This window comes from Trichoderma reesei (genome assembly GCF_000167675.1).
Source record: "Trichoderma reesei QM6a unplaced genomic scaffold TRIREscaffold_5, whole genome shotgun sequence".
NCBI classification, from domain to species: domain Eukaryota; kingdom Fungi; phylum Ascomycota; class Sordariomycetes; order Hypocreales; family Hypocreaceae; genus Trichoderma; species Trichoderma reesei.
The window spans coordinates 1,293,578-1,320,924 of record NW_006711152.1 but is presented as its reverse complement, the minus strand read 5'-3'; the positions used below and the strand labels follow the sequence as shown (position 1 = coordinate 1,320,924).

The following is a 27,347-nucleotide window of genomic DNA, read 5'->3' as shown; positions in this document are numbered from 1 at the left end:
ACCTAGTGCTAGATCTTACAGGTCAGAACAGCAGGTGATCGTTTCCGCTAACGCAGGCGTGCAGCTGGTGCATCTGCATCCTCAGCCGCCGACTGGGCAGAGCATTGATTGATTCATTGATCTGTCAATCGTCCCTTGTCAGCCCTCTGGTTGGCCCTTTCGCGGGTGCTGTTTGGCCGTCCAGCGGGCAGTCATGTCTCGCCTGCCTGCTACCTCAGGTGTCCAGTTGTGTTTGGCCGTGTTCGGTTCTGCTGTCTTGTACCTGTACTTGCATCCCGGGGCCTTGTGTCAGAATCATTTCTCTCATCTGCATCTTACTACACCTCACTTGGCAACCCTCCTACACGACCCCGGTTGAGACTCAGGGCAACGAGATCAGATACTAGATAGAGAGCGGCGGCTGCAAGTGGAGGCAGAATCAGCCTTCCGTTCCCAACCTAGTATTTCTGACGGCCTGAGAAGGAAAACAAGCACATCCAACAGAATCAGCGTCGCAGCGACGGAAGAAGAGAAGACAAGCGAATCCAACGGCGGAGCGTCCATCGCCTTCCCCTATCGCCATCGGCCTGCAGGTCTAGCCAGGCCACGCAGGCGGCTATCTAGTACAGATCAAGCACACTATCGATCCATGGATGCATACAAAGTGTTACGAAGAGGGCACAATCGCACATCGCCGTCGCTATTTATCCCTCGCTCGCCCTGCTCGATGCTCCCCTCGTGACCACGGGCCATCAATAAGAGGTGTGAAACAATGAGCCAACATACAGATACAGGCGAGCGCCAAGTACCTACCTTACATTCACTTCCGTACAGTGCATGCGGAGAAGCGCCCACACATCTCGATGACCTTCCCTTTTCTCTCGCTCCCTTGCCTTGGAGGCCCATCAGCTGGGGCTGACAAGACGGGAAGGGAAGGGCAGGGCAATCCTCGACTCTGGATGATTCCTTTCGATCACGAGCCCCGTCGGCAATCGACCTTCTTTGACGCAAGACGGGAGACACAAGAGTCTTGCCTTGCCTCGCCTTGCCTTGCCTTGCCTTGCCTTGCCTCTCTGCCCTACCTTACCCTACCTTGATGCATGGGAGTACTACTTGGGACACACTCGAGTCTGCAGATTCATGCGGCACACACACATGCACCAGGCTCCGCCGACAGGGGCCCAAAGGAGATACGCAGAGAGCAACTCTAGCCACAGTAGGGTGCAAGTTGCAGTCAACAATCAAAGGATGTCGTTCCTGCGCCTATCCGAGGTCGTAATCGACATTTGCTTGGTATTCGGACAATCTTAGCTGGCGCGGCTCAGCTCGCATCGGCATCCCCTTCTATTTTGCAAGTACTAGTACTACCTACTAATAAGCATAAGCATGAGTGTCTTTGCCTGTTCAGCATTACAGGTAGGTAGTAGGTACTAGGTAGGTAGTAGGTAATAAGGTAAGGTAAGGTACCTTGGGTATTATCCTCCTTTGATGAACAGATTCTGGCATTCACCTGCGTCTTATTTCTCTCCTCTTCTTTGTTTTCTTCTTCGTCTTCCATCCTCACAATTTCTCTTCCTTCCTCTTTGTACCGCCAGTACTAGCAAGATGTCAACGGGCCGCCGGCCCTTTTTCGTGTTTCATAACCTGGCTCCTGTCATCGGCTGCCAAGTGCGAGCACGCTAATACCTGTATTAGTCGTCTTCATGATGTCTACCTTGTGCTCCGTGCTATTATGTAGCGGACACTTGAATGAGCGCCTGACCCTTCCTTTGCTTTTAGGCTACGGAATATTCTTGCTGCTTGATTATTGGCGTCTGATCTGGCACTGACGGAACATGCAGGCTGACGGAAATTTCAGCCCTGCTGGGCCGAGCATAAGAAGCCCTGTTCCAGTTGTTGTGACAATTTACCGGCAAACGACGCAAACCCACTGGTTGAGGTGCCCTTGCATGGCGGGAGGCCCCCCGTGGAGGTATCCACCTCTTTGTTGTCCAGGGACCCGTAAGGTATCTTCCATCATCCGAACGTCTCCGTCCGCGCCAGGGAGAGAGAAAGCAACTTTGCGTCACAATCAAGGCGTCGGTGGGTGGCTTCTGGGTGCAGGCTTGGGATAATATAACAATGCATGTACTGGGTGGTAATAGTAAGCCGCCATTTCCAGGCATTCTCCAGGGCAACGACTTCGAGATTCCCGCTAGAAGCACAATACGCATGTACTGATGGCATGGCAGCCAGCGATTGGAAGAGCACCGGCCAAGGGGGCTCCGTATCAATGCTTCTCGTACCTGCATTGACGGGGTATCCTGTACATGCTTCGTAAAGAGAGATCGGTACAGCGGCTCTGTATGTACTCGTACACTCTCTGTGTGTGTCCCCCATCATGCAATCAGTCTCAGCCTCTCGTAATATCGTGAGCGGCAAGGGACTACGTGGCACAAAGCTTCTTCTCCCAGTCTCATGTTGGGAAAAGATTAAAGAGCCCACCGATCGCCCAGCCGATGTTTGAAGATTGACTCGGAGCCTGAAACAGGGCAAATTAAAAATAGACACGCTCAGGCCATGCTCCGTATTAAACACGTTGCCATTTTGAGGACAGCCGTGTGTCCTTTGTGCGCTCCCAATGATACAATGAGAGTCGCTTTCAAACAGCGAAGCTATGACTGCTGAATTATCTTGCCCCCTTTTATTGCTCCTCTACCTATGACGCCGGCTTTGCTGGCAAACGAAATATTTTCTGGGCGGGATCGCCCTTCTTCAGCCCGCATCACTCGAAATATACCTCCCAGGTAATAATACATAGTAACAAGGCAACTTCATAGGTAAGTATGCTAACATGTTCCCTCAGCTTCCACGGAAGCGGTAACATCGATGATACGCCCCGAAGACGCAAACGCATCCATGATATCAGCTTATTTCGAAGCACTGTCGTCTTCTCCGGCAGGGGAGTCGAGAGCCAATGTTCATCAACGCCATACATACTTCGTAGTGATGCGCAACAACAGTTCCCTCTTTCGTCTTCGTCTTTCGCGAAGAATAGGTATGAACGAAGATGCTACGAACGCCCCTGCATCTGCAGCGCAATGGAACGCGAATGCCCGGGGCCGGTTCTCATCCACTTCTGCGTTGTCACCGTGTGAATGGACGGCGCGGGCCTTTGAAAGGGTGGAACCGCTGCCGGGCCTCATTCAGCCTTTGAAAGTTGTGCCCGTATAGAGACGGCGCGCGGTATGTATTAGCTGTACAAATGAATCGGCGCAAGGGGGGCGAGGCTGCCACGTTCGAGCAGATCAAATGGTAACTACCTTAGGTAGTATCTGATGGTATTCGAGCGTCGGGCATGTGCCGTGTCGTTGATGCTGTGTAACGAACCGGACGTGTCGGGGGAGATTGCCGTTGGCCAGCTGCAGAATGGCAAGATGAAGGTTGTCTGGTACATGTAGGTACCCAGAGTCTGCTGGAATGGAGCCTGAAGATTGGCCACTACAGCGCCTGATTCCCACCGTCCAGTGCCATGTAGGTACATACAGCGTTGCCTTTTACAGTACCTACCTTAGGTACTAGGTAGGTACCTACTGTCAGGTTGCCTGTGGTGCGCGGGCTTGTCAGGTACAATCAAGATCCCCTTTGAAAGTGGAGAAGCGCTCTTCATCGCTCACCGCCTTGGCCCCGCATGTGCAAGTTAACTGGCAGAAAAAAAAAGTTCGGGAAGAGAGAGGAGAACAAAAAGCTTCATCCAGCAGAGAGAAGACCACTCGGACTACTCCAGTCAACCAGGGATCGTACAAGGCAAATTAATCCACAATGGAAGCCGCAGTTGAGAAGCCGGCTGCAAAGCCAACAAAGCCGCTTGGCATGCGCAAAAACGGTACGCGCGGTTTCCCAGCCTGGCGCTTCAATCACCACCAGCATATACTGACACCGAGTCCACAGGAATGCAATGGCATGCGCCGAAGAAGGCCTTTCGCCCGACCGCCGGTCTGTCCTCCTACGAGCAAAGGGCCAAAGAGCGAGCGGCGATGGCGCAGGTGAAGGCCAAGGAAAAGGAGATGAAGCAGGAGAAGGAAGAAGAGCGTCAGGTACGTTGGTGCTTTGCGCGCTTGGCAGAGCGATTCGCTTCTGCAGCCACCTTGCTGACGGATATGCACAGCGACGAATCCAAGCAATCAAGGACAAGCGAGCAAAGAAGGAAGAGAGGGAGAGATACGAGAAGATGGCCGAAAAGATGCACCGCAAGCGAGTGGAGAGATTGAAGCGCAAGGAGAAGCGAAACAAGCTCTTGAACTCATGAGCCGACCGGACGCCCGCGCCGAAGAACGACATTGGGATTGGGTTTGATACGTATCCTGCGACGTGTACGAGAATATTACTACTATCGGTAAAGCCCCCGGTGGAATCTCGATGCTTGCAAGAGATGCGCGCTTTGGTGTCCAGACGTGGACGACCTTGGGAGCTGCATGCAGTTGGACGGGGGCTGTGTGGCGGCGCTCTCTTCACCGCCATCGATCTGTACGATTGTCTGCAGTGGTTTGAACTTGAACCCCCCTCTTGATGCTGCAGCAAGAATGGGAACGCTGGAAGCGGGAGGTTGTGTTTGGAGGACTCTGCATCCCCAGCCTAGAACGATTCGGTATTCGGTTCGGTTCCTGCCAGACGAGACGGGGCGTTGGCTGGGGTTCTTTTCAGACTGCACCCGGGATTGCTGGAGGATGAAGTTCTGCTGCTGGGACGGACATGTCATCTTGATGTCTTCGGGCCTGCATATTACATCTTGCTGCTCATGATGGGGGGGACTTTGTCAATTTTTAGTTTCTTGGGGAAACTTGCATTTGCACGGAGTTGGGAGCACACTTGGATCAATATCTCTGAATTATACCTCCATAGCTTCACCGAAACAATGTCCATTTAAAACATTGGGCTTCCACTGGAAGTCAACCTGGACGATGATCTTCCAATCCTACTGCCGCAAAGACGCATCAATGTGCAGAAATGCCCTAAGCCTAAGTGCTTGACACCCAAACTCCAACCCTTCAAGCGCTGGATTGCATGTGAAAAGTCCAGTTGCAGTTGCAACAACATCAACATCTAGTACCCTTTGATAGGTACCTTGGAGTCTTTGTCGTCACTCGCTTGCTGCTGGGCCCCCGCCCCACTTAATTTTCCCTACCACCCAGGCTCTCATCCATTCACTTGCCGTCCCTCTACTTGGACCTACCTGGTAATATTATGGCCCAAATCCCGATCCAATGCATGCACGATGCTCGCATGGAAAAGGGGGCCCCTCTCTCCGTCGCCTCGGTCCAACCAGCGGCGATGCCGACTCAGAACCTGCCTGACCCTCCGTCAGCCCCAGCCAGGCCTGGGCGGCACCGTGTCCAGCGGTCGCTGACGGACTTTGTCGTGGGCGACAGGGTGTTCCGGGGCAGGGCGGACGATGACGAGACACCGACGACGACGACGGCGGCCGCGGCATTGCAGACTCAGCGTCAGGGACAGACGCTCAACCGGATACAGACGCACAGGATGCGGCGCTCGGTGGACGTGCCGCGCTCGGGGGCCGTGACGCCCATCATGAGCCCGATTCACAGCCGCCGCGCCAGTCTGCTGCTACCCAAGGACGGCGATGACAGGCCGGACTTTTCGCGGATCGGCAAGGAGGACAAGGACAGAGAGAAGGACAAGGCGAAGGAAAAGCGGCAAAGCGACAGAGCAAATGATAAAGCCTCGTCCAGTACCGAGTAAGGAGCTCTCCCTCCCCTCCCCCCTTTACTGAGCGCGATGTCAAAGGACACAAAAGACTAGTATTCCCCAAGTGCTGCCTTTTGACTGACTGTGAGTTCCTCAGTGAGCTGCGGCAATCCCTCGCGGAGCTCAGCAACTTCTCCGCCGAAACGACGCGACAGCTAGACCAGACGCACTATGCCCTCCTCGAGAAAACGAGCAGCCTGCAGGTCATGGTCAAGGCTCTCAAGGACCTTGCGCAGGCGTCGTGCGACCTCCAGATGGGATTCGACATGGCTGCGCAGGAGCTCGAGACAGACGTTACGAACCAGCTACGGAACATTGGGCATTTCGAATCACAACAGTCCACAATCGAGACGCTGCAGAATCGCATACACCTAGGAAGGCAGACTGCCAACAAGCTGGCAGCGCGGGTGGATGTGGTGCGCAGACAAATCGAGGGCTGGGAGCGCGCCGACAGGGCATGGCAGGAGAAGACGCGCAAGCGGCTGAGAATCACCTGGGCGGCTCTGTTGTCCATTGTCTGCCTCATCGGTCTTCTCTTCGTGTCCTTCAGTTACCATGCCCGCGGCGCTGCACCGGGCGACTCAATAGGCTCGTGGAGGAACACCACGCCCGGGCTTCAAGGCCTCAATCAGGACCTTGCGGTAAATAGCCACGGCGAAGAACCGGAGGCGACCCGAGCTTGGGATGTACCACCAGCTGACGACGAGCCGTTGCGGATATTTGACGAGCTATGACCGAGCCAACGGCGACGGCGAATCATCAGAACAAAACATGTCAACACTGTAAGGAAGCGCAACAAGACGAGGTCTCCCTGCGAGGTCGCAAAGTCATGGCCGCCGCCGCTACACACATGCGCATTCGTTGTGCAGCACCGGATTTGACAGGGCCAAGTGGGATTGCATCAATGCCTAGCTCAGGACAGAAACCGCTCATTACCTAGGCACGAGACCATTTGTCGGCGTCACCGAGCTTGGCCCAACCGCCAGCCGTGGTAGCATTCTGCGGAGGTGGGCTTGTAGCACTGCCTCTGGGTAACACGCGTATGCGGTGCCAGACGTACTATCGTCAGGTCAATATGGCATATTGTGCATAAGTCATACTTACAGCTGGTGGTAAGAATGCAAGAAAAGAAAAGAAGAAGAAGAAGAAGAAGAAGAAGGAAGAAAGAAGAAGAAAAAAAAGAGCTGTATCAATAGAAGCTTCACAGAATCTTTCAACCTTGATGCCAGTCTGTTATAATGCGGTTGGTAGTTGCAGTCAAGAAGTTGCAGATAGATTACTAGGCAATTGTTTACTGGTATATTCGTATGACGCCTGAGGAATCTCTTAAGTGCAGTACAAAGGCACCCCTGTTATAATCTCCCTAGGTACCTTCCTAGGTAGATTACCCCACATTGAACGGAAATAGAAGCATATGGTAAGACTACTTGACTACCTAGGTAGGTAGATATATATTGCGATACTGGCAGATACTTGATTCTATACGTGTAGAATTTCAAGACAGTAGATACCTACCTATAGGTTGTGATAGCAATTAAAAGATCAATCACTTCTGGTATTTACTTAGGTACCTTATATACCTATGTAGCAAGTAATAGCCATGGTAGAACAAGGGCGCTAGTTACCTCAAAGCTGGGGTGCTAGCTAGTCACTCCCATTACGAAGAAGCATTCACTCACTCCAAAGCCTTCCAAGTTTCAAGTCCGCCTCCCTTCCCCCCCAACAGAGTTCTCAACAACAACAACAACAACAGTCTCTATCGCGGGAGAATCTTGATATAATGGCATCGCCTGACTTGTCAATTTCCACTTCCCCTACCTCGCTGGCATCGTATGAGGAGGAGCCGCCGCCGCCGACCTTCCAGTTCACAACCATCAAAGAGCTCTCCCTGGTGGCTAGGCAGGTTTCTGGAGATTATCTGGTTGTTCAAAGTAAGTATCTACTTCCAGCTACATTTCTAGGATATTCTATACTAATAATCAGATGTTTCTCCTACCAATTTCGAGGAAATCATCAACCAGGAACGTCGTCCATTCCGCATACGCCGTTACCATGCCGATAAGCAGATTCTAATCATCACAATTCCTACTGCCCTACATGAAGCGCTCCATATCGGCATCTATCGGAGATTTGACCATCGGCTTGGGCCAGAAGCGATGGAGATCTGGAGATCAATCGGCAGTACCACCTTTCGACCACAAGGTCACCCTGGAGGTGATGGTGGTGAAGGTGACTCCTGTGGTGGGCCAATACCAGCACGCAATCATAAACTTGCCTGGCCAACCTTAGTCGTCGAGGCAGGGGATTCTGAATCCCTGACTGCGTTACGAGACGATATGAGGTGGTGGTTTACTGCATCAGACCACCAAGTAAAGATTGTCCTCTTAAGCAAGTTCGACCACCAGCGTCAACAGATCATCATCGAGAGATGGGAAGAAGACAGCCAGACTCGCCCTGGCGCCACGACAACTAGAAGGGCAGCAGCTGTTGGCGCCGTTCAGCCCGTGTTACGACAGAGTATCACGATAACAAGGGATGCAGCTACCGATTCGTATCAAGTCGTTAGAAGCGCCTTGGTGCTTTCGTTCCGGCTTCTGTTCCTAAGGGAACCAGGTCCCCAAGAAGGAGATTTCGTCATGAGCATCGCAGATCTGCAGGCTTTTGCACGACGTGTCTGGGCGGTCGTTTGAGACCTCCGGTAATACTATATAGCCCTGGAATTAGCAATACTTGGATCAAGGCAAGCCTTCTACTACTACCTAGTAGTAGTATTTCACCTTGACAGACTTGGGTACTCAGTGGCCATGTGCGTAATCGGACGGATTGTTTAGATGGCATGGAAGATGTCATCAAATGTTTCGAGTTAAGCCACCCTAAAATCAGCAAGCAAGTACGACTTCGAAATGCCTGCCTGCAGCCATTTCTCCTAGTTCAGATTGCAATTGCAAGGGAAATGACTGCGCCATCTTTGCGATATGAAAGACAACGTACTACGAGTAGTACACGATTGCCTAGTAGGTAATTCATACCTTACGAGTATGTTTCGACCTTGGCGGTGATGTCATCCTGAAGCCCATGCGCCTATTTTCTGCTTCTCATTTCTCTTCCCCCACTTTCAATGAATCCTACCTACCTCAGTAGATAGATAGATACTACCAAGGCACTTGTCAAGTATGTATGATCTACATTCTGCCTGGAGAAGAAAGAGAAACGACATGCAAGACCCAAGGGATCACGCCTCTGACCTGTGGGAATCACTAAAGGGATTTACATCCTTCTCCCTTCGGCGATCGGTCGGTCTTGCGGCTGAGGAGGGGCCGAACAGTGAATACCTAGGTAAATTGCAAAGAAAAAGAAAAAAAAAAAAAGGAAAAAGAAAAACAGAAAGAGAGGGTGGGAGTGGCTTGGATGCTGCAGTCCAACGTCATCTGAGTTACAAGGACCAGGGCCTGAATCGGTACCTACTTCCATACTACTAAGTAGGTAGTATATGAGTGCTGTAAACTGCCAAACTGCCTGTAGGTAATATGTACTACTTCTGAAGTAAGTTGCTCTGTACTGTACCTTACTACCTGGCTCCATTGGTAGCACACGACTAGTACTACCTACCTACCTACTTGCTACATAACGAGCTTGGCAGTGATATAATATTGGGGCGGAGCAGGGCTGCGGATTCCAGCTGCTTTGGTCATCCTGTAGCCTGTGATGTTTTCTTCCTCCCTCTGTCTTTTCCCATCATCATCGCGTCGTCTTATACTCGCAGTCGGCCACAATCGTGTGCCCCTCGTCACTCTCTTCATTCTCTGCTGTCTCGTCTTCGTTGCGCGAGAGAGATCTAGACCAAGGTACCTAGACAGAAACTGCGCCTTCTCGGTTATCCCCGCGTCATCGAAAGTCGCAATCCAGATCCAAGGAGCTTCTGCTGCTTGCGCGCCCTGCTATAGTGCTTTTCCTGCTCCGTACCTAGTAGCAGGCTTACTACCTACCTACCTACCTACAGGTACTGCAGACAGGTCCATACAGCACTACCTTGCTTCGTACATTCCATACTAGGTAGGTACCTACTGTAAAGCGACGACCCTACTGTACGCCGTTATTCCATACCTACCTTACCTTACCTACCCCGCCAACGAGATTCAGCCGGTTTCCGTCCATCATCCAAAAGCGCCGCCACTTGCTGTCTGTCTGAGTGTCTGTCTGACCTTTTAGGACCTGCGGTTGTTCATTGACGTTCCTCCTACCGGGGATCGCCTCTCTGTCTCTGTTGCCGGACTTCACTTCGTTGGCCATGCCAGTCCCCGAACAGCAAGTGCCCGATGGCGGCGCTGCTGTGACGCTGCCGATTCGCGCCAATGGCTCGAACACGGCGCCGGCTTCGAGCAATGCGCTGACGGGCAAGCAAGAGCACTGTGCGTTGTCTCCCCCGTTGTTGATGATCTTGATGCGAAAGTTGTCCTCGACCTACAGCTAGATCCAGAGCTGACCAAGGCACTCCCTTCAACAGACCTCAAGAGAGAGCTCATATCCGACCAGGTCAAGTGGGAGATCAACGAGCTCAACTCGCCGACGGCTCTGCAGCGCTTCGGCGCGCCGTTCAAGTCAGAGCAGGGCGAGGTCCCTCCCCAAGAGTCCGAGCTGCCGATCCTACGATACATCTTTGTCCACCATGTTCGCGATTTCCCGTTTCTCGACAAGGCCAGGGAGAAGGAGTTTTGGCAGGACAAGCTCCAAGTCGTACGTTATCACGCTGGCGTCTCTGTCTGCGGGGGTTCGTTTGACGCTGACGCGCACAGGGCAGTTTCTCGAGTCGTTTGCCACGAAGCAGATTTCCTCGTCCGAAGACCGTCTGGAAGAGACGAAGCGCCGGAAGCTGGCCATCAAGGCGCAGAAGCTGGTCGAGCTCATGATGGTCTCGGGTATCCCCACCTCGTCCGGCTTCGAAGAGCGCATCAAGTTCTCCGAACTCGAAATCGTGGACAGCAACGCCATCGACAGGGGCGTCATGAACACTCTCCCTGAAGGCAACTACATCAACGGCTGGGATGTCAATGTCGCCGGTGTCCGCGTCACCTCCGTCAAGCGCAACATCAGGTATCACAAACACGCAGAGTTCATCCTGCGCATCAAGCGAAAGGGCGAGCTGGAGCACTTTGTCGGTCGGCGGTATGGCGACTTTAGTAGATTGCACCGAAGGCTGCGCGCCGAGCTACCTGGAAGGGTGTTGCCTGCGTTGCCGAAGAAGAACAAGTCTGACACGAGAATGAGCGGGCTGCTACCGTCATTTTCCGGCGCGGGGGATGACTCCGATGCCTCATCTGTTTCTTCCATGTCCACTCGGAGAACGAGGATGTCGCAGAATTTGAGCGCCTCAGGGGGGCTGCTGTCTCCCAAGGGTGAGTACACGACCCGGAACAGTGCTCATACGAGCAAGAGTCAGCTCTGAGGGATCGTTGACTAACCGGCACGATAGTTACGCATGGCCATGGATCGATAAGGTCAAGAAAATCAAGTCGCTCGAGGAAGGTAGCTTCGCCTCGACCATCAGTCGACGGCCATGCAAGCTCTGGAGCGGCGACTCCTGACGCGAACAAGGAGGTGAGTATCTACCCATGTTTGGGTTTAAAGAAACTGATCAATGCTGACACGAACATATAGATTGTCCTTTGGCGAGAGAATCAACGAGTCTCACTCCGTGCTTTTCTACGATCTCTTCTCCACAACCCTCAGATTGCAAACACCAAGGCCATGTCGGATTTCTTGAGTGGCGACCCCATCACACCGACAGACGAGGATGTGGAAGACATCTCGAGGCGCAAAGCACTTGACGAGAAGCGCATGGAGGAGCAGAAGGAGTTTTACGAAATTGCTCGGAGGCGTGCTGCTGAACTGGATGAGTATATGGAATCGTGAGTCTCTCCGGCTCCACCCCCCTTTCTGATCGAATCTTCTGACGGTGATACATCTTAGGTTCCGGCGGGACATTGTCGAACGAAATGGCCTTACACTACTGTTCAAGGAGATCAAAGAAAAGGAGACGATTGGCGATCTCAGCATTCAGTATCGCAAATTTGCCGAGTGGCTCAGGATCGAAATCGCGGCCGTCATATACCATCTTTTCCTGGCCGAAGACAATTCGGCCGACTTGTTTGCCCAAGCGAAGCGCATCCATTCCCTGATTCCGTACTCCGTCGTCAAAAACGTCATCCGAATTGCGAACCCTGCAGCTGTCATGTCAGGCATTCTGGACATATTCCTCGCTCAGCCTTTTGGGACTCGGTCCCTCATGCAGCGAATGTTTTCACTGGCATTGCATGATGGTATTCGCAGCTTCCAGAGGTCCATCGACGCACTGGACGCTAAGATTGGCGATCCTGTGTTCACGGAGAAGATCAAAAAGTACACAAACGCTACCGAAGACATCAAGAGGGATATTCGTCGCCAGGCCGAAGAGGAAGACCTTGACATCATAGTGGTGATATTGAGGTCGGACCTGATTGAGCCCGAGTTGTCCGGCGAGCAGGTGCAGCGATTGTTCAACGCATACGTCGCCTTCAATAACGCCGTCGAGAACATTGACGAGGAATTGAAGCAGGGGGCCCAACTGTTTTCGTACCTCAAACAGCTTCTCAAGCTTTGCACGCGACACAGAGATAAGAGCATGCTGCTACAACTGATTGAGGAGCCCGTCACGCTGCAGCTCCTAAGAGACCTGTTCACCATCTTCTACGAGCCCCTCGTGCGGGTGTACAAGTCGGCCAACGTGTACAACAGCGTCACCGACTTTGCCGTCTTCATCGACGACATGATCAAGGTGGTTGAGAAGTGCAGAGAGGATGATGCATCCGCGGATCCGAACCAGACTGTGCAAGCGTTTATCGATTTGTGCGCGAGGCACGAGCACAACTTTTACAAGTTTGTGCACGAGATCCACACGCACGACAACGGCCTCTTTACTCAGCTTATGGAGTGGATAGAGGGCATCCTGGAGTTTCTCCGCAAGGGTCCCAAGAACGGCACGCTGAACGTCAACGCCTTGTTCGAGGGCGGCGTCAGCAGCGGCATCATTGACAAGGAAAAGGCGATTCAGGAAATCGACGCGCTCATCGCCTGGCAGGAGGCGAGGAAGAAGTGGCACAGCGACAAGACGCAGCAGAAGATGGCCGCCGAGGGCCAGCCGGGAAGCGACATGATGCCGACGGGCTTCAGCTCGGCGGATTTCGGGCTCAACGACGAGGACCTGGAGGACCTGGCGTACGACGACGGGTCGGAGACGGAGGCGGAGGAGGAGGACGATCTGGATCCGATTGATGCCGAGAGGCAGCGGCGGGCGAAGAAGCGGGATCGGCTGAGGCGGTCGGCCGGGGAGCCGGTGAAGCCGCCGATTTCAGAGGTTCACAAGCTCAAGGAGAATTTCCTTGTCATGCTGAGGAATGTTTTGGCCGATTAGATGGGTTATTTTTGCACTTCAAGGATACAGGTCGGCGAAGAAGAGGAAGAGAAACAAGAAAGATAGAGACAGAGAAACAGAGAGTGGAGACAAAGGGTATCCTTCTTAGTTGCGCAAGCGAGGGACTTGAGTTGTGTTTATTCTTGGGTACCGATGATGGGGAGGATCGTGAGAAGCACGTACTCTTACCTCCTCAAGCTGTAGAGCAGGCGGACTTGGGTTTCGGGTGCAAGATTGGGGCATTGGTATGGATTAAGTCCTTTCCTTTTCTTTTCATGGGGATATGAAGGTCCCTTTGCAAGATGCAATGTCTTTTGTAGCTTTCGCTTGTATAGGAGCTAGAAAAAAACATATATCGTTCTCTGAAAGCGCAGCCGATGACGCAGGAAAAAAAATGTGTGTAGATGGCCTTGTCAAAACCTGATGCAACTTCGTTTCCTACCATATAACCAAAGACAGCCCAGCCTGTTCATCTCAACTTTATTCTTCGGCTATTTCCGCCTGCAACTGGACCTCTGGAGACACAAAAAAAACAGTCAGTTTCACACCTCAAACAAATAGTTATACAAAAGGGCAGATCTGCCGCCCTCCTAATGAAAACATCTCTTTTTGATAAAACTCGACACTTACGCCATAGTCGATTCGCGGAAGCTGAGATGACGTTTGCCTTGGCAAGCAACTTCTCTTCGTATCTCTCGTCGGCCTTCCCCTTGATCCGTAGCTTGTTCGGTTGAGCCTGATGTTCGACACGTTGAGCCACAAAGACGAATGCAATATATGGATCCCGATGAATTATTGACTTGGACTGGCTTGACATACCTGCATCAACACAAGGACTAATTCTTTGGGATCGGCGTTTGCGATGGCGCCGACGGTGCGGTAGCCGTTTTCCCAGAAGACGCGACTGTCAGAAAGTTGAGTTAGCATGTACATGCTTTCTATGGGATGCTTTACAACAAAAGGGACTGATGAAAAGGGAGAAAAGAGAAAAGCCGTACGCTGTTCTGCTCTTGATGAAGGGGATCTTGGCGAGGGCCAGGAGATCTGTCCTTGCGCCGGCCATGAGCCTGTCTGAAAAGTGTTCCAGCGCAGCAGCCATGACACTAGTATACCCCCCCAGACTCGAGTCAGTCTACGAATATATTTCAAAAGAGAAGCAACAGCTAAATGGTTGGTTTCTCACCCCCATCCCATCTGTTCGCAAAACTTAATCATGCCGGCCGCAAAGCCCTGACATGTCTGTGCAAGGGTCTGAACGGAGCCTCGAGGCGAATCGTACTTGCGAGCGACGACGTGTATGGGCATCTCATTGCACAAGTCTCGTAGTTGAAGGGCAAGGTAGAATCGACGGTATACGCGCGCCAACTCCTTCTCTTCGGGCGTACTCTCCTTAAGAGGCACGCCACGAGCGCTTATCATGTCAATTAGTACGGTGTCATGGAGAGGAAAAGGGACTCGTGAAGATGTGACTCACAATTTGAGCACGTCTGTTGGTTTGATCCCCAGGAAACGAAGGACTCTGAGCCCACTTTCGTCCAAAGCATCCATTTCGTTGCGGAATACTTGCCAATTGACGACTATGCCAAAATCCTGGACGGGTGTAAAGACGTAGAGGATGTGCATCTCGCCATCCATCACAAACGCTTTGAGCGTCTTCGTAAGCTCGGCGTGTATGAAGACCCCATCGTAGGGATCAACCGAGGAGGCAACTATGGCTCTGCCCAGCTGCGTAGCAGTGAAGCTTGAATAAGAGTCGTTGACAATCAGGCCCAGGTCGTGTATCTCCTCCAGCCCCGACCTGAGACAGGTTTCCACAAACTCTCGATCGTGAGTATAGCTGATGAGGGACTTTGAAAAGTAGTCGAGGAGGGAATCGTGGCTATTCGCCAAGCGCACGGAGATGACCTCCAGAATAGCCCTTGCTCATATGTCAGCGGGCGTCACGCTCGTCGAGCGGATCAAGACATTGTCTCACCGTTGTACCCGCTTGTTCTCGGTGTTGAGACAGCTGGCAATCTCTGGAATATCCGCATACATGAGATCTAAGACCTGCTCCAGGTCGTCTTGGCGACAGCACAAGTATGTCTCACCAACAGGTGACTTGCCCTGCCTTCCGGCGCGGCCTCTCATCTGCCGCAACATGGAAGGGCCGACATACTCGCGGCCCATCCTTGCATTATGCAGTATTACCCTTCGAGCAGGCCTGGTGTGTCGCGGTTAGTTGACCTGGGCTTGCGGCGGCAACGGTTCTTGAAGGGATGCGCACAGATTGATTCCAGCCGCCAAACTACAAGTGGCAACGCACACCAGAAGCGTGCCGGCATCGTACGCTTCGGCGATGAGATCTCGCTCCTCGCTCGTTAGGCCGGCCTATTCAGATGGGTCAGCATGTACCTGCTATGGATGGTCACACTGCACACACATCTAGAAGCCAATAGTTAGCATCCGCAATTTCGCCGCCACAAGGCAAGAGACGTACGATGAAACGCGACACCTGACAGCACGGTCTCTTCTAACACGGGATCAGCCCCGGTGCTGAGACTGCGCAGTTCGCTCAGGAGATCCATCCGCTTGTCCATGGTTGCGCTGTCCAGATCATGCGGCTGAGGCATCACTCGGCTGATAAGACGAGCATCAGACTCGCAGATGCTTCGGCTACCGGCGAAAATCAACGAGCCGTAGCCCATCATGGCAGTCTCGTAGGCCAGAGACACCACCGCATTCAGAACCGGGTCGCGGAATTCTTTGTGGTCAGATGCTTCAATATGTCTTGTGGGTATGACTTGACCTTGGGATATCTCCTCGACTTTTATATGTTTGTGCGCCGTAGCGCCGTTGGTCCCGATGTGGTAGACTTTCCCTTCGCAAACCAAGTGCTCTTCGATCGGTATTGGCCTATATCTGGTTTCATAAGAATGTGCGTTGAGCCACTGCGCGACCAGATTCGCATTCTAGAAGACATCAGACACAGTAAATGAAGCCATAATGGCTGAGACGTAGAACATACGGGTAAAGTAGCACTCATGCCAATGATCTGAATGGGCTGCTCCAAGCTCAGCAGTTTGGTTGCAATCAGCTCTAGAAGGTATCCGCGGTGGTCATCGTCAATCATGTGAAGCTCATCGAGGACTACGGCTCGCAGCTGGGATATTGATGAGTCTTCAATGGCGGTGTTGATGAGCATGTTCGCCTGAGACATGAGGGTCTGTTAGATATCACGAAATGACACGGATCGGGCCAGAAAAGGCGAGTCAAACCTTTTCCAGAGTGCATATGCCAATGTCAAAGTCCTGCCATGTGGACCTGATCTTGCCGCCGCCAAAAAAGCCGACGACCCTGAGCGAACCGTGATCTGGGCGAAGCCGCCATATGCTGTTGGCTTTTTGCTTCTCCAACACTCCAGGATCAATATTCGGGGCGAGCCCCTGAACGACCGTACGAAGCCAGCGAACCTTTTCCTGCACAAGGGCAACGTAGGGGAGGATAAGGAGGGCTTTGGTCTCGGGCTCTTCGATTATCCTTCTGAGCATGAGCACTGGGGCAAACATCAGCTGCTTGACACCTCATGGGAGTACTGTGGATACGACAAGATGGCTCACAATCAGCAACTAGCGACTTTCCCCCGCCGGTGGGAGCACAGTAAACCAAGTTCTTATCACCTGTGAGCAAGCCTGGTCCTTTGAGGCAGCTCTTCTGCCATGGGTATATTTGCTTAATGCCAAGGGAAGCAAAGTTATGGACAAGTTGAGGCGGGAGTTTATATACTGGATGGGCAAGGCTGAGCTCGGGGTCTATGGAAGAGGACGGCGTGGCGGCAAATATGCGCCGCTGGGTATACTCGGAAGCATCTTCGGAGGCATTGGCCGTGACGATTCTGCTGGCAGAGAGTCTGGGCGCGGTTTGGGGAAGATAGAGGGCCTTTTGGAAGCGGACGGGGCCTTGGGAGGCTGAAGCGGGAGCAAAGCCCAAGCCGGAGCCAGAGCCGAAGCCAGAGCCATAGCCAGAGCCCGATCCAAAAGGCGAGTCTTTTCTTTCCGCATCATCGAGGCTCGTAGACCAGTCCCTCTTCTGCCCAGCCACTGATGGCGGTCCGAAAGCTGCTGCCTGCCGCTCATGGGCTTCCTGGACGCTCGTCTTGTGCAAGATGCCCCTCATGCTCTCCATGATTGCGGAGAGGCAGGCGGCAAAGCACCTACAGAGGAGGGAGGGTCATCTAGATACGCGATAGACAGGATAATGAGAGAAAGGAGAGAGAGAAAAAAGGATGGAAACAAACGAGCAGACAAGATGAAAGAAAGAAAAGCAGAGAGCGAAGAGTGCATCAGTCAGCAAGCAATGTGTATCCGATTCTATGGGCTCTATGAGCTGAACGAGCATCGTGTGTGTTGGGTGGAGAAGCGCGTTTGTTAGGCAGATGCGCATCTCGGCAGTGATTCGCAGTGGGCTTGGACACGCGAGGTCACGTGCCTGGCCGAGACCTTGATAGAGCCACCACACCGTCTGTTGTGAGCAAAGTAGTTGCCCACCAACCGTTGCGTGAGAGAGTACAACTTCAACTAGGTACTTTGTACCTACTGATGTGGAAGCAGGCAAGAGCAATTACCTACCTATGTACAGCCAGTTGGTGATTGCTGCCCAGTCGCATTACAACAGCGACTTCCTCCATTTGAGCATCATGTTTTGCTTCCCCCTTCTCACAGCAAATCTATCTTCTTCCACTTCCATTGCGATCCTGCGCCTCATGGCACGTCGCTTCAGGTCGGCGTGCCTAATCTACCTAGGTAACAGTGTTCATACTACCTACCGCTAATTACCCTACAAGGCACAAAGGACCGGATACAGCGCGAGTGCAACAGACAAGCCCGATTTGCAATGCCCCGCGGCCTGTCATTGGCTACCTCAATTCCCCCTTCCAGAATCCATCCGGCGTTACTTCGCACAACAACCTGCATGAATCGACGAAGGGGCATCGATGCCTAGAAACAGCACTGCTGTTTGATGGGCGCGGCCACAAAGACACCGCCCAATATCTAGGGCTTCTTCGCGCCGGTATATCCCGCCCGTATTCGGTGCGCGGTAACGTGATTTGGGGGACGAACCTGCAGAGAGTCTGCCTTGCTCCGGCTCTCCCCCTGTGAGACGCCGCTCACCAGACAGCAGCCGCGTTCGCTGTTGGATGCGCGCAATGCCGAACCTATGCTGACGAAGAGCAGAAAAAAAAAAACGACCTGTTACTACTCGTCTGCATCTTCACGCCGATTCCCACAGGCCAAAGCTTGGCTCTGACCTTAGCATTTGACGCCATCACGCCTGGAAACTCTCTGCCCCGGGCTCCTGTCCATGGTGGCGCTCTGCAGCCCCACACAGCCGATCCGGCGGGTTCTTTGTTGTTTTAGAGCCTTGAGCCCGACCGACTGAAAAAATCACATCACCTTTCATTCGTCCTATCCGACCGACCGACCCTGTGACGTCGTGGCCACAACGTTCCGGATGCGCTACTTAAAGGACGAGGCAGACAAGTGCGGCAAACTGCCAAAAGAAGTCCGTCCTTACCCCGGCAGGAGAGGTTGTGCTTGCTACTTGCTTGCTGCTGCTGGCTGAGTCTCGTCGGTGCATGCAATTGCTGGCACGACTGTGGTTGACGGATACAGATGCATTGAGCAAGTCGGTACCTATCAGACTAGGTACCTACTAGGTACTCTGCACTAACCCTGCGCTCTTGTAGAAAACGGAGTCCTCGATCGAAGGCGCATGTAGGTAGGTACCTGGCGCTTGTACCTCCTGCGCTTGTACCGACTGTACTCCTGTACCTCCCCAAACAATTGCTACCGGCATGGCGCGCATGCCAACTGCAAGGGCTCGCTCTGTCGAACACGCCGCCAATTTCCCCCCGCGGCTGCGGTGCTGGCTGTCCTGACTCTGTTTTGCCTCATTGCCGTGGCCTTGTGCTTCAGTCGCCGTCGTATTACAAGCATCTGACTTGGGTGTCTGGGTGCCAAACGCGACAGCAAACAATGGCCTGCGAGAGTAACACATGCGTGGTGGAGTACGTCATCGGCAGAAAGACGAGCAGAGCGAAGGGGGCGGTCGAGGGCGCCAAAGAAGTGCTGCTGCTGCTGGGTGCTGCTGGGACGTCCGAAGAGACGGTTGGAAGCCCACATCAAGCTCGCGTTATGCCCGGAGATCCTACATGCTGTAGAGGTATTATGAGGGGGGGGGGGGGGGGGGGGCGACAGGACGGGGAAAGGCAGACGTGTCAAATGTCTGGTCAAACAACCTGCCAGCTCAACTCCCCGACAATTCCAGGAACCTGCTGGACACGCAGGAGCCGCAGGCAAAACAACCAGCCATGGTCTGTTTCATCTACGACTCGCCCCGACAACCACCCTTTGACAGCCGGAGAAAATAAGATGGCTAAACTGAGCATCCCCAAAATATCAAAGCAAAAGCGCAGCAAACACATGTTGATGAGGCGTGCTTACACAAACCCGTCGCCCCTCATGGCGCAGAGCAGTCTTACTGCCACCAAGCTCGAGATTACATACTTCGCAAGGTAGTGAGGTAGGTGGTATTATACGTAGGTAGGTAGGTAGGTAGGTAGGTAGGTAGGTGCAGGCTGTATACCTACTGGTAGACAACTACCTAGTAGTACTCGGTAGAGTACCTACACGGATCGCTCAAGGGCAGATCAAGGTTCCATTACCGCGACCACTTGAGAGCGCCACCGAGCCTACCTTAGCATCGACTGGATCCCGCCTCGCAATGACTGTAAAGTACCGGCCATCAGAGGCAGCGCAGCCCTGGGCGGCGGCTGCAATCGAATGCCACCTCCCCGAAGGGCTCAGCTTGGCTCTCCTGGCCGCGTGCGACTTGCTTCGTACCCGTGCAGGTACCGAGAGGAAAGGCACAGAATCAGTGTGTCGTCGGTGGAGGAATTTCTGATGAACCTCTGTGGAAAAACAGATGCGGGACTTGCTCATGGGTGGCCCAAGTACCCCGGAGTAGATATAAAGTTGCTGCCATCGGCCATCAGCCTCAGCCAGGCCACTGCGCGCGGCGAGCGTGGCCCGCGGCTGTTAGCGACTACCGCCCCGCGACCTGGGCCGGTACAGCCCACCTGGACCTAGCAGGGGACGCAATCCACTTGGCGTGCGGCCCCCCCTGTTACCTTGAACGGCGGCGCCCATATGTAAGTAGGTACTGGATTCTTCACTCTCGACTGGCACTATTCACTCTTTTTTCCTCCTCAATCTCATCCAACCTTCTCCGGCCGCCGTCTTCACGTCCTTTCCTCGTCCCTATCGCGTAATTCAGTGTCCCGACTCGGCGGCCCGTTGCCTCTCCGCAGTGACAAGCCCTTTACCAATTACCCTCGCCCTCGTCTCTCGACTTTTCCCGAGCCGTTGCTCATCGCTCTCCGTTCGAATCCCACCCGGTCTGGACACTCACATCAGACGGGCATGCCTTCATCACCTTGATTTGCCTCGTTTCACGGCCACGCTGCTAATCTGCCGCCAATATGGTGCAACCAAACGTGAGTCTTTCTGTTACAACATGCGGGATTCTCTTACACGCCTGCATCTGGCACGTCGCTTTTTTTATTCCCAGTCCTTCTCGAGTGTATATGTTGAACTACCTATCCCATTTTTTTGACTCGTCGTCGCCTGTTGCTCTGACACCCACGGCAGGACTCCAAATCTGCCGAGCCTGAAGCAACCACGGCGTCGGAGCCAATGGCCAAGACGTCGCCCAGCTCAGGCGCAGCAGAGAAAGAAGCCGTCATTGACGTGGCCATGCCGTACGGGACTCGCTCCCGTAACAGGACAGCCGGTTCTCGCCCCAACTATGCCGAGGACAAGGACATTGAGATGGACATGTATGATCACTACCCTGACAAGAAAGACAGCGACGCCGGCAAGAAGTCATCGCGGCAGGTGAACGGCGCCAGCAATGGCGAGGCGCCTCGCACCAACGGCAGCTCGCGCAAGAATGCCAGCGCTGCTGCTGCCGCCGCCGCCGCCGCAGACGACTCCAAGGCGGGCTCCAGCCAGAACAGCGCCCAGGACGCAAAATCTGGCGGCACCATCCACGCATCGCAGGCGGCGTCAGGATCGGGTACGTCGCAGGCCTCACGGAAACGCAAGGCGGCGGCGAACCAAAGCGGCGGCGGCACCGCAGCAGCGTCGACTGCCACCTCGGCGGCCGCAACGCCCCCGGCCACGTCTTCGGCGGCCAAGAAGAACGCCCTCGCGGCTCAGAACCAGCTCCAAGGCCTGACGTGGGCCGAGTCCAACATGCTCACGTTTGAGACGTGCAAAGGCATGCCGGACAATGGGCGAATGGTGGCCGACGATGGCACGGTGCTGGAGGCAAATGGTAGGTAGCACGGCCGGGGGGGTTCCACCTCGAGCCTATGCGAAGCCAATTTCCAAACCCTCGCGGCGAGGCCGGGCTAACGGACAATCTGGCAGATCACGTCTATCTCGTGTGCGAGCCTCCCGGAGAGCCCTACTACCTGGGCCGCATCATGGAGTTCATGCACGCCAGCAACGACGCCGCCCGGCCGGTGGACGCGGTGCGCATCAATTGGTTCTATCGCCCCAAGGACATTGGGCGCAAGGCCAGCGACACGCGGATGGTCTTTGCCAGCATGCACTCGGACATCAGCCCCTTGACGGCCCTGCGCGGCAAGTGCCAGATCAGGCACCGGCTGGAGATTGACAACATGGACGACTACCGTCGACAGCCCGACAGCTTCTGGTTCGAGAAGCTGTACGACCGGTACATCCAGAAGAACTACGATCTGATTCCCACCCGGCTCATTGTCAACGTGCCCGAAAAGGTCAAGAAGGTGCTGGACGAGCGCTGGAAATACGTGCTAGTCGAGCAGGGGCGTGGCAAGGAGCTGACTAGCGCCGTTAAGCTCTGCAAGAGATGCAGTGGCTACTGTGCAAGGTACGTATTTGTCGACACGACCCTACATGGCGCTCTATTCGGCCTAGGGCCGGTTTATTTCTCTTCTTTTCCTGTTTTTTTTTTCTATTCTTTCTTTTCGTTCCCTTTCCCTTCTGCTTTTTGCTTTTGCCTCTCTGGCGGGCTTTTCCTCTTTCTGCTTTGTTCGGCATGTTCCTTGTCCTGTTTCGTCGCTGCCCTAGCCTGTCTCTGCCTGATGGATGCCTCTCTGCTGTTTGTGTCTCCAGCACGAACCGGCCTGTACCGGGCCTGTCCCTGGCCTCGTCGATTGGTACCTGGGGAGCCGGGCCCCTTATTGGCACGACGGCCAAGTACCTACCCGGCCAGGGCAGAGCAGACGATGGGTGCAGCGTACGGCACGGAGACACGGTACACGGTGCATGATCACCAACACCCCTTCCCTAGCCCTCCTTTGAGGGAGCAGCCCTTTTCTGGCGTCGTCTATCGGCAGGTACTCGGAACCTCCACCAGGGCCAACTGACACCCCCCTCCCATTCCATCGTCTCCGCCTTTCTGCCCCCCTCCCTGTCTTTGCCGTGCGTGCATGTGCATGCAATTTGCTGGCCTTGGTCGGACCACTGGCCGACTGTCTGCTTAGGCGCCTCGCCGTGCCAGCCAGCCAGCCAGCGCGGCGGATGGATGGATGGCTGCTGTCATCTGTCCTGCGCCCCCCCAGAGTCGTCGAGTGGCATCTGGGCCATTGTGGCATCAGCAGCAGAAACAGCAGAGCCGTGTTCCGATAGCCGTTTGGAGCTCTGTCGGATGTCACCGCTCCAGGCATGTTCGTCGCGTATCGGCTCGAGAGCTGGGCATATTGACACGACCATTCACCTCCACGCTATGCGCGCTTGCAGTACCCATCACACGAGGACACACAACACATAGCATGATGGAGATACATCCATCATTCGTTTCATGCTCTTCCCCTGTATCGATCTCTTCCGTCATGTTTTACCCAAAGCCCATAGCCCATTGCTGCCTTTGTTTTTTTTTTTTTTCTTCTCTACTTCTTTCTATTATTTAGCCCGTTTGGCTTGAGCCCCCTTTACTAACACTATTCTGAAAAGCAATGACTCAGTTGACTGCGCAGTATGTCTGCACACATACCACATGAACTGCGTCAAGCCGCCGCTGCTCAAAAAGCCCTCACGTGGGTTTGCTTGGTCCTGCGCTGCGTGCAGTCGTGCTCAGGAGCGCAAGCTGGAGGCCCGTCACACCCCTAACACGGTTGATACCGCGGATCTCGACGATGAGCCTCTGGACGAGGATGAAGACGATGTCCATGGCATCCAGACCGACAGGACAAGCCCCGCCGACGATGATGATGCGCCTCACCAGGGCACCGCGGAGCAGATTTACCAGGCTAGCCTGTGGCCGTGGCGTTATCTCGGCATGCATTGCAAGCCGGAGGATGCGCTGGATTACGATGACCGCATTTACCCGCGCGCAGGCACCCGCATTGGGCCCAGGAATCAGGCTTCTGTAGGGCCGTGGCCTGGCCAGCCCGTACAGTATGTCAAGCCTCTGGAGTTCAAAAAGGGCAGCAAGAAGGATCAGAAGCTGCTCAAGGAGCAGCAGGAGGCCGAAAGGGCTCGTCGTGTCCAGCGGCCGAAGTGGGTCCAGGATCAGCCACCCGGATACGTCGCTCGCGGCGAAGACCTGGACGAGAACGATCCCAACTGCACAGCCGTGTTGCTATGGAAGCCGCCGCCTGCGGGCGAGCCGCCCGTCGAGAAGATCAACGACTACGTTGCCGACGCCATGAGCAAGGCCAAACAACTGGACCTCCCCGAGCGTTCAACGAATCTGCGCGATGTGGCGGTGGAAACTCTGTTCCGCGAGGGCTATGATCCGTCCAAGGCTCTCTCTGCGCTTGTCAAAAAGCCCAGGGCCGAGTTCAAAGAGCCCAGCTTCACCCCCGCCGAATTGAAGAAGTTCGAAGAGGGTGTGTCGAAGTTTGGCTCCGAGTTGCATCTCGTCATGAAGCACGTCAAGACCAAGTCGCCGGGAGAGATTGTTCGGCATTACTACGTTTGGAAGAAGACGGAGCGAGGGGCGCAAGTTTGGGGCAGCTTCCCGGGCAGAAAGGGGAAGAAGCAGGCTAAACGCGAAGACGCCGCCGCTTCCAAGCTTGCCGATGACGTGGCGCACGACGACGACGACTCGGCATTTGACGCAGACAAGGCGGCACAAAAGAAGCGCAGCTTCATCTGCCAGTTTTGCAATACTACCAACGACCGACAATGGAGGCGGGCGCCGAATCCGCTGCCGGGACTGGTCAATGAGCAGGGCCTCAAGGGCTCCGGCAAAGACAAGGCCGGGAACCAATATGTCGTTGCCCTGTGCCGACGCTGCGCCGAGCTGTGGCGCCGTTATGCCATTCGATATGAGATGATCGAAGAGGTGGCCAAGAAGGTTGCACAGGCCGGTGGCCGCGCGTGGAAGCGCAAGCAGGACGAGGAGCTCCTCAAGGAGCTGCAGCTCGCACAGGAATTGGGCTATATGACGCCTGAACGAGCCCCGACGCCTTCCAAGGCCGCGCCCCCGCCCAGCGAAACGCAGGAGCCTCCCCGAAAGAAGCTCAAGTCTGCTGTCGACAAGGAGGCGGACGCAACACCGTCGGAAAGCGGTAGCACTCCCAGCGCCGTTCCGACTAAGAAGAAGGAGAAGGCGGTTGTGGAGCCGCCCGCCGCCCCCGAGATGCCAAAGCCGCGGACGCTTCCATGTGCCGTCTGCGATCAAATGGAGCCCATGGGAGACCAGCACCTATCGTGTCGAGAGTGCCGCATGACTGTTCATCGCAACTGCTACGGCGTTATTGACAACAAGGTGCAAGGAAAATGGATATGCGACATGTGTGCGAATGATAAGAGCCCGCAAGTCTCTATTGTAAGTCACATCACAAAACTCTCATCACCCCTTGTCCGCCTTCATCAGTGCTTTCCCCCCTCCCCTCTTCTCCCGACCTGTGCATCAGCCAGTGACTGACAAGATGAAAAGCAATACAAATGTGTCTTGTGCCCCGTTGAGCACACCGAGCATGACTTCGTGGAGTTGCCGAAGCTTACACATCATAAGAAGAAGATGTCCGAGAAGGATCGAGAGCGAGAAAAGCTCGAGGTTCAGCAGGCCCGCAAGGCTGCCGAGTTCTACCGCAAGAAGCAAGAGGACATGAACCGCCCCGTGAACCCTCGCGAGCCGCTCAAGCGCACCGCGGATAATAACTGGGTTCATGTCACTTGTGCTGTGTGGACTCCTGAAGTCAAGTTTGGCAACGCCAAGGCGCTGGAACCATCCGAGGGCATTCCGTCCATCCCGAGGTCCAGATACGACGAGATCTGCCAGGCCTGTAACCAGCAAGGCGGAGCCTGTGTGCCTTGCCATCACTGCCGTGCGCCTTGTAAGTTGCATTGTTTCCATTCCTTGCCATTCTCTCCCACCCCGAGGATAGATATACGCAGAGTAAGCTCGGAGACTGACTACTCTTACCTAGACCACGTTGAATGTGCCCGGCAGAAAGGTCATGTACTTGGATTTGACATTGCGCCTGTCAAAAGCTCGCGGAGAGATCAATTCAACATCGTGACGGTCAATGGCGAGAGCGGGACCATGTCTGCACTGCTGTGGTGCAAAGACCACCTGCCTACCAAGACCATTGTCCACCGGATCCACGATGTGGTCAACGAGTCGGGACTGAACGCCCTCCAGCTCTACGTCCAGAACTTCAAGCAAGCCGACCTCACCCTGACAGGAACCGTTCGCAAGGCCACCTTGATGGCGGCGGCGGCGAAGCTGTCCGGGGCTCCGATCCAGACAGGAAACCGCCGAGCATCCACGACGACGGCGCCCAACGGCACCTGGACTCAACCGCGCAACACCGAGGTGGTTGATGCTGGATCCAATGCGCAGCACCCAGGAGAGAAGGTGTGCATCACGTGCGGTATAGACGTCACCCTGAGATGGTGGCCGATAGACACGTCTCAAGAGCGGAAGCTCACCAATGGTCACCACGGGAGCATCGGGTCGGAAGCACAGAAATTTGTCGAGCAGCGGAGGTTCCAGTGTCACAAGTGCCATAAACTGCGAAAGGCTCCTCGCAGCCCGCGCCTGACGTTGCTACCGGGGCCGTCGCCTCCGCCGCCCGCGCCGCCCGAACTCCCGCGTCCTCAGCCGTTGGAGACGATGATGACGCCGGTGCCTCCCCTGAGAGGTGCAACACCGCCGGCCCCCATGGTCGATTATCGCGACGGGCGCCATGCCAGCCATCCCCTTTCGTGGCCTCAGCCGCCAAGCTCGCATGCCATGCCGCCCGTGTCAACTCCTCCGGCCATACCGGCGCCGGTCCATGCGCCTGCTCAAGTGGCAGGACATCGCCCGCCTCCGGTGACACATGCCTATCCGCCTGCGCCGCTGCCGCCGGCCAGACCAGCAGCCTACAGCGACTGGGCGCCGCATCGCCCGGGCAGCCAGCACAACTCACCTCCCCGACACCTCAACGGAGGTCCCCCGCCCCCCCTGTTGCACAGCGGTCCGCCGCCGATGTCGAATCTCTCGGCTCTCCGGCCGCCTGCCATGGCCGGTCCAACAATGCCTGGCGGCCACCAACATGGGCACTCGTATGCAAGCGGGCTTCCCCCATCACCTCGGCGCATGAGCGGGCCAACCGCTCCCGCTCCATATGTTCCCCCCCCTTTCCATGGCGGCGTGGGCCATCCTGGCCATGGGGGACCTGTCCATCCCCCGGCTCACCTCTTGAACAACGGGACACAGGCGCCGCCGCCGCCGCCGCCGCCGCGAACGGACGCATTCTCACATGGCTTACACCCCCAGCGATCGTATCCACCACCCACGCATGCAAGCCCTCCCTTGCTGAGGAATGGGCCGCCGCCTCCACCGCCGCCTGCGCATGAAGCGCCCCCGTCGTCCGCGCCAATGGCACCACGGCCTCCAGAAAGCAGACCGGCTACCGGCGCGAGCACGAACCCGTCTCTCCGCAACCTGCTTTCGTGAGACATTGGAGACATTGTTTTGTTGGGATACAGCAAGAAGTGTACGAGATGCGCCGCTTGCAAAAGAGAGATTCACATTGTTTTTTTTTGTTCTCACCTATCAAGCACTGTCTTATTGTCTATCTACACCCCTATTTTGTTTGCTCTCTTTCTGTTGAAGAGGATCGGTGTAATGGATGAGAATTACAAGGCAA

At 54.8% G+C, this 27,347-nt stretch overlaps 5 protein-coding genes across 5 annotated transcripts; 4 read left to right on the top strand and 1 right to left on the bottom strand.

The window, feature by feature from the left end:
* Positions 1-3,780: 3,780 nt before the first annotated feature.
* TRIREDRAFT_105647 (uncharacterized protein) lies at positions 3,781-4,267 on the top strand (the record flags this gene model as incomplete). The annotated part of the gene is made up of 3 exons (XM_006963888.1): positions 3,781-3,844; positions 3,910-4,055; positions 4,127-4,267. The coding sequence occupies 3 exons, from the start codon at positions 3,781-3,783 to the stop codon at positions 4,265-4,267; spliced, it is 351 nt and encodes a 116-aa protein (XP_006963950.1).
* Positions 4,268-5,502: 1,235 nt separating this feature from the next.
* Positions 5,503-6,278, top strand: TRIREDRAFT_40538 (uncharacterized protein; the record flags this gene model as incomplete). Its single annotated transcript, XM_006963503.1, has 2 exons — positions 5,503-5,702; positions 5,822-6,278. Coding segments are annotated over 2 exons (657 nt in total), but the record flags the coding sequence as incomplete, so codon positions are not given.
* A 3,251-nt stretch (positions 6,279-9,529) lies between these two features.
* Positions 9,530-13,536, top strand: TRIREDRAFT_46687 (uncharacterized protein). The gene is made up of 6 exons (XM_006963528.1): positions 9,530-9,777; positions 9,934-10,133; positions 10,229-10,458; positions 10,523-11,117; positions 11,396-11,630; positions 11,692-13,536. The coding sequence occupies exons 2-6, from the start codon at positions 10,013-10,015 to the stop codon at positions 13,169-13,171; spliced, it is 2,661 nt and encodes an 886-aa protein (XP_006963590.1). The 5' UTR covers positions 9,530-9,777; positions 9,934-10,012; the 3' UTR covers positions 13,172-13,536.
* A 115-nt stretch (positions 13,537-13,651) lies between these two features.
* On the bottom strand, positions 13,652-17,335 carry TRIREDRAFT_58696 (uncharacterized protein; the record flags this gene model as incomplete). The annotated part of the gene is made up of 12 exons (XM_006963681.1): positions 13,652-13,686; positions 13,802-13,907; positions 13,991-14,075; positions 14,170-14,274; positions 14,355-14,582; positions 14,646-15,089; positions 15,147-15,374; positions 15,501-15,527; positions 15,635-16,122; positions 16,179-16,313; positions 16,429-16,706; positions 16,771-17,335. The coding sequence occupies 12 exons, from the start codon at positions 17,333-17,335 to the stop codon at positions 13,652-13,654; spliced, it is 2,724 nt and encodes a 907-aa protein (XP_006963743.1).
* Positions 17,336-20,690: 3,355 nt separating this feature from the next.
* Positions 20,691-27,154, top strand: TRIREDRAFT_105643 (uncharacterized protein; the record flags this gene model as incomplete). Its single annotated transcript, XM_006963887.1, has 8 exons — positions 20,691-20,705; positions 20,860-21,547; positions 21,643-22,126; positions 22,372-22,495; positions 22,616-22,680; positions 23,212-25,033; positions 25,145-25,544; positions 25,638-27,154. 8 exons carry the CDS (start codon positions 20,691-20,693, stop codon positions 27,152-27,154), a joined length of 5,115 nt encoding a protein of 1,704 aa, XP_006963949.1.
* Between the last annotated feature and the right edge of the window lie 193 nt (positions 27,155-27,347).

Excerpts from the sequence above, each read along its gene's own strand:
- TRIREDRAFT_46687 (XM_006963528.1), top strand. The coding sequence starts at position 10,013 with ATGCCAGTCCCCGAACAGCAAGTGCCCGATGGCGGCGCTGCTGTGACG. Across the intron at positions 10,459-10,522 it reads GGCAGGACAAGCTCCAAGTC|TTTCTCGAGTCGTTTGCCAC; the intron begins GTACGTTATCAC and ends CGCACAGGGCAG. Across the intron at positions 11,631-11,691 it reads CTGGATGAGTATATGGAATC|GTTCCGGCGGGACATTGTCG; the intron begins GTGAGTCTCTCC and ends GATACATCTTAG.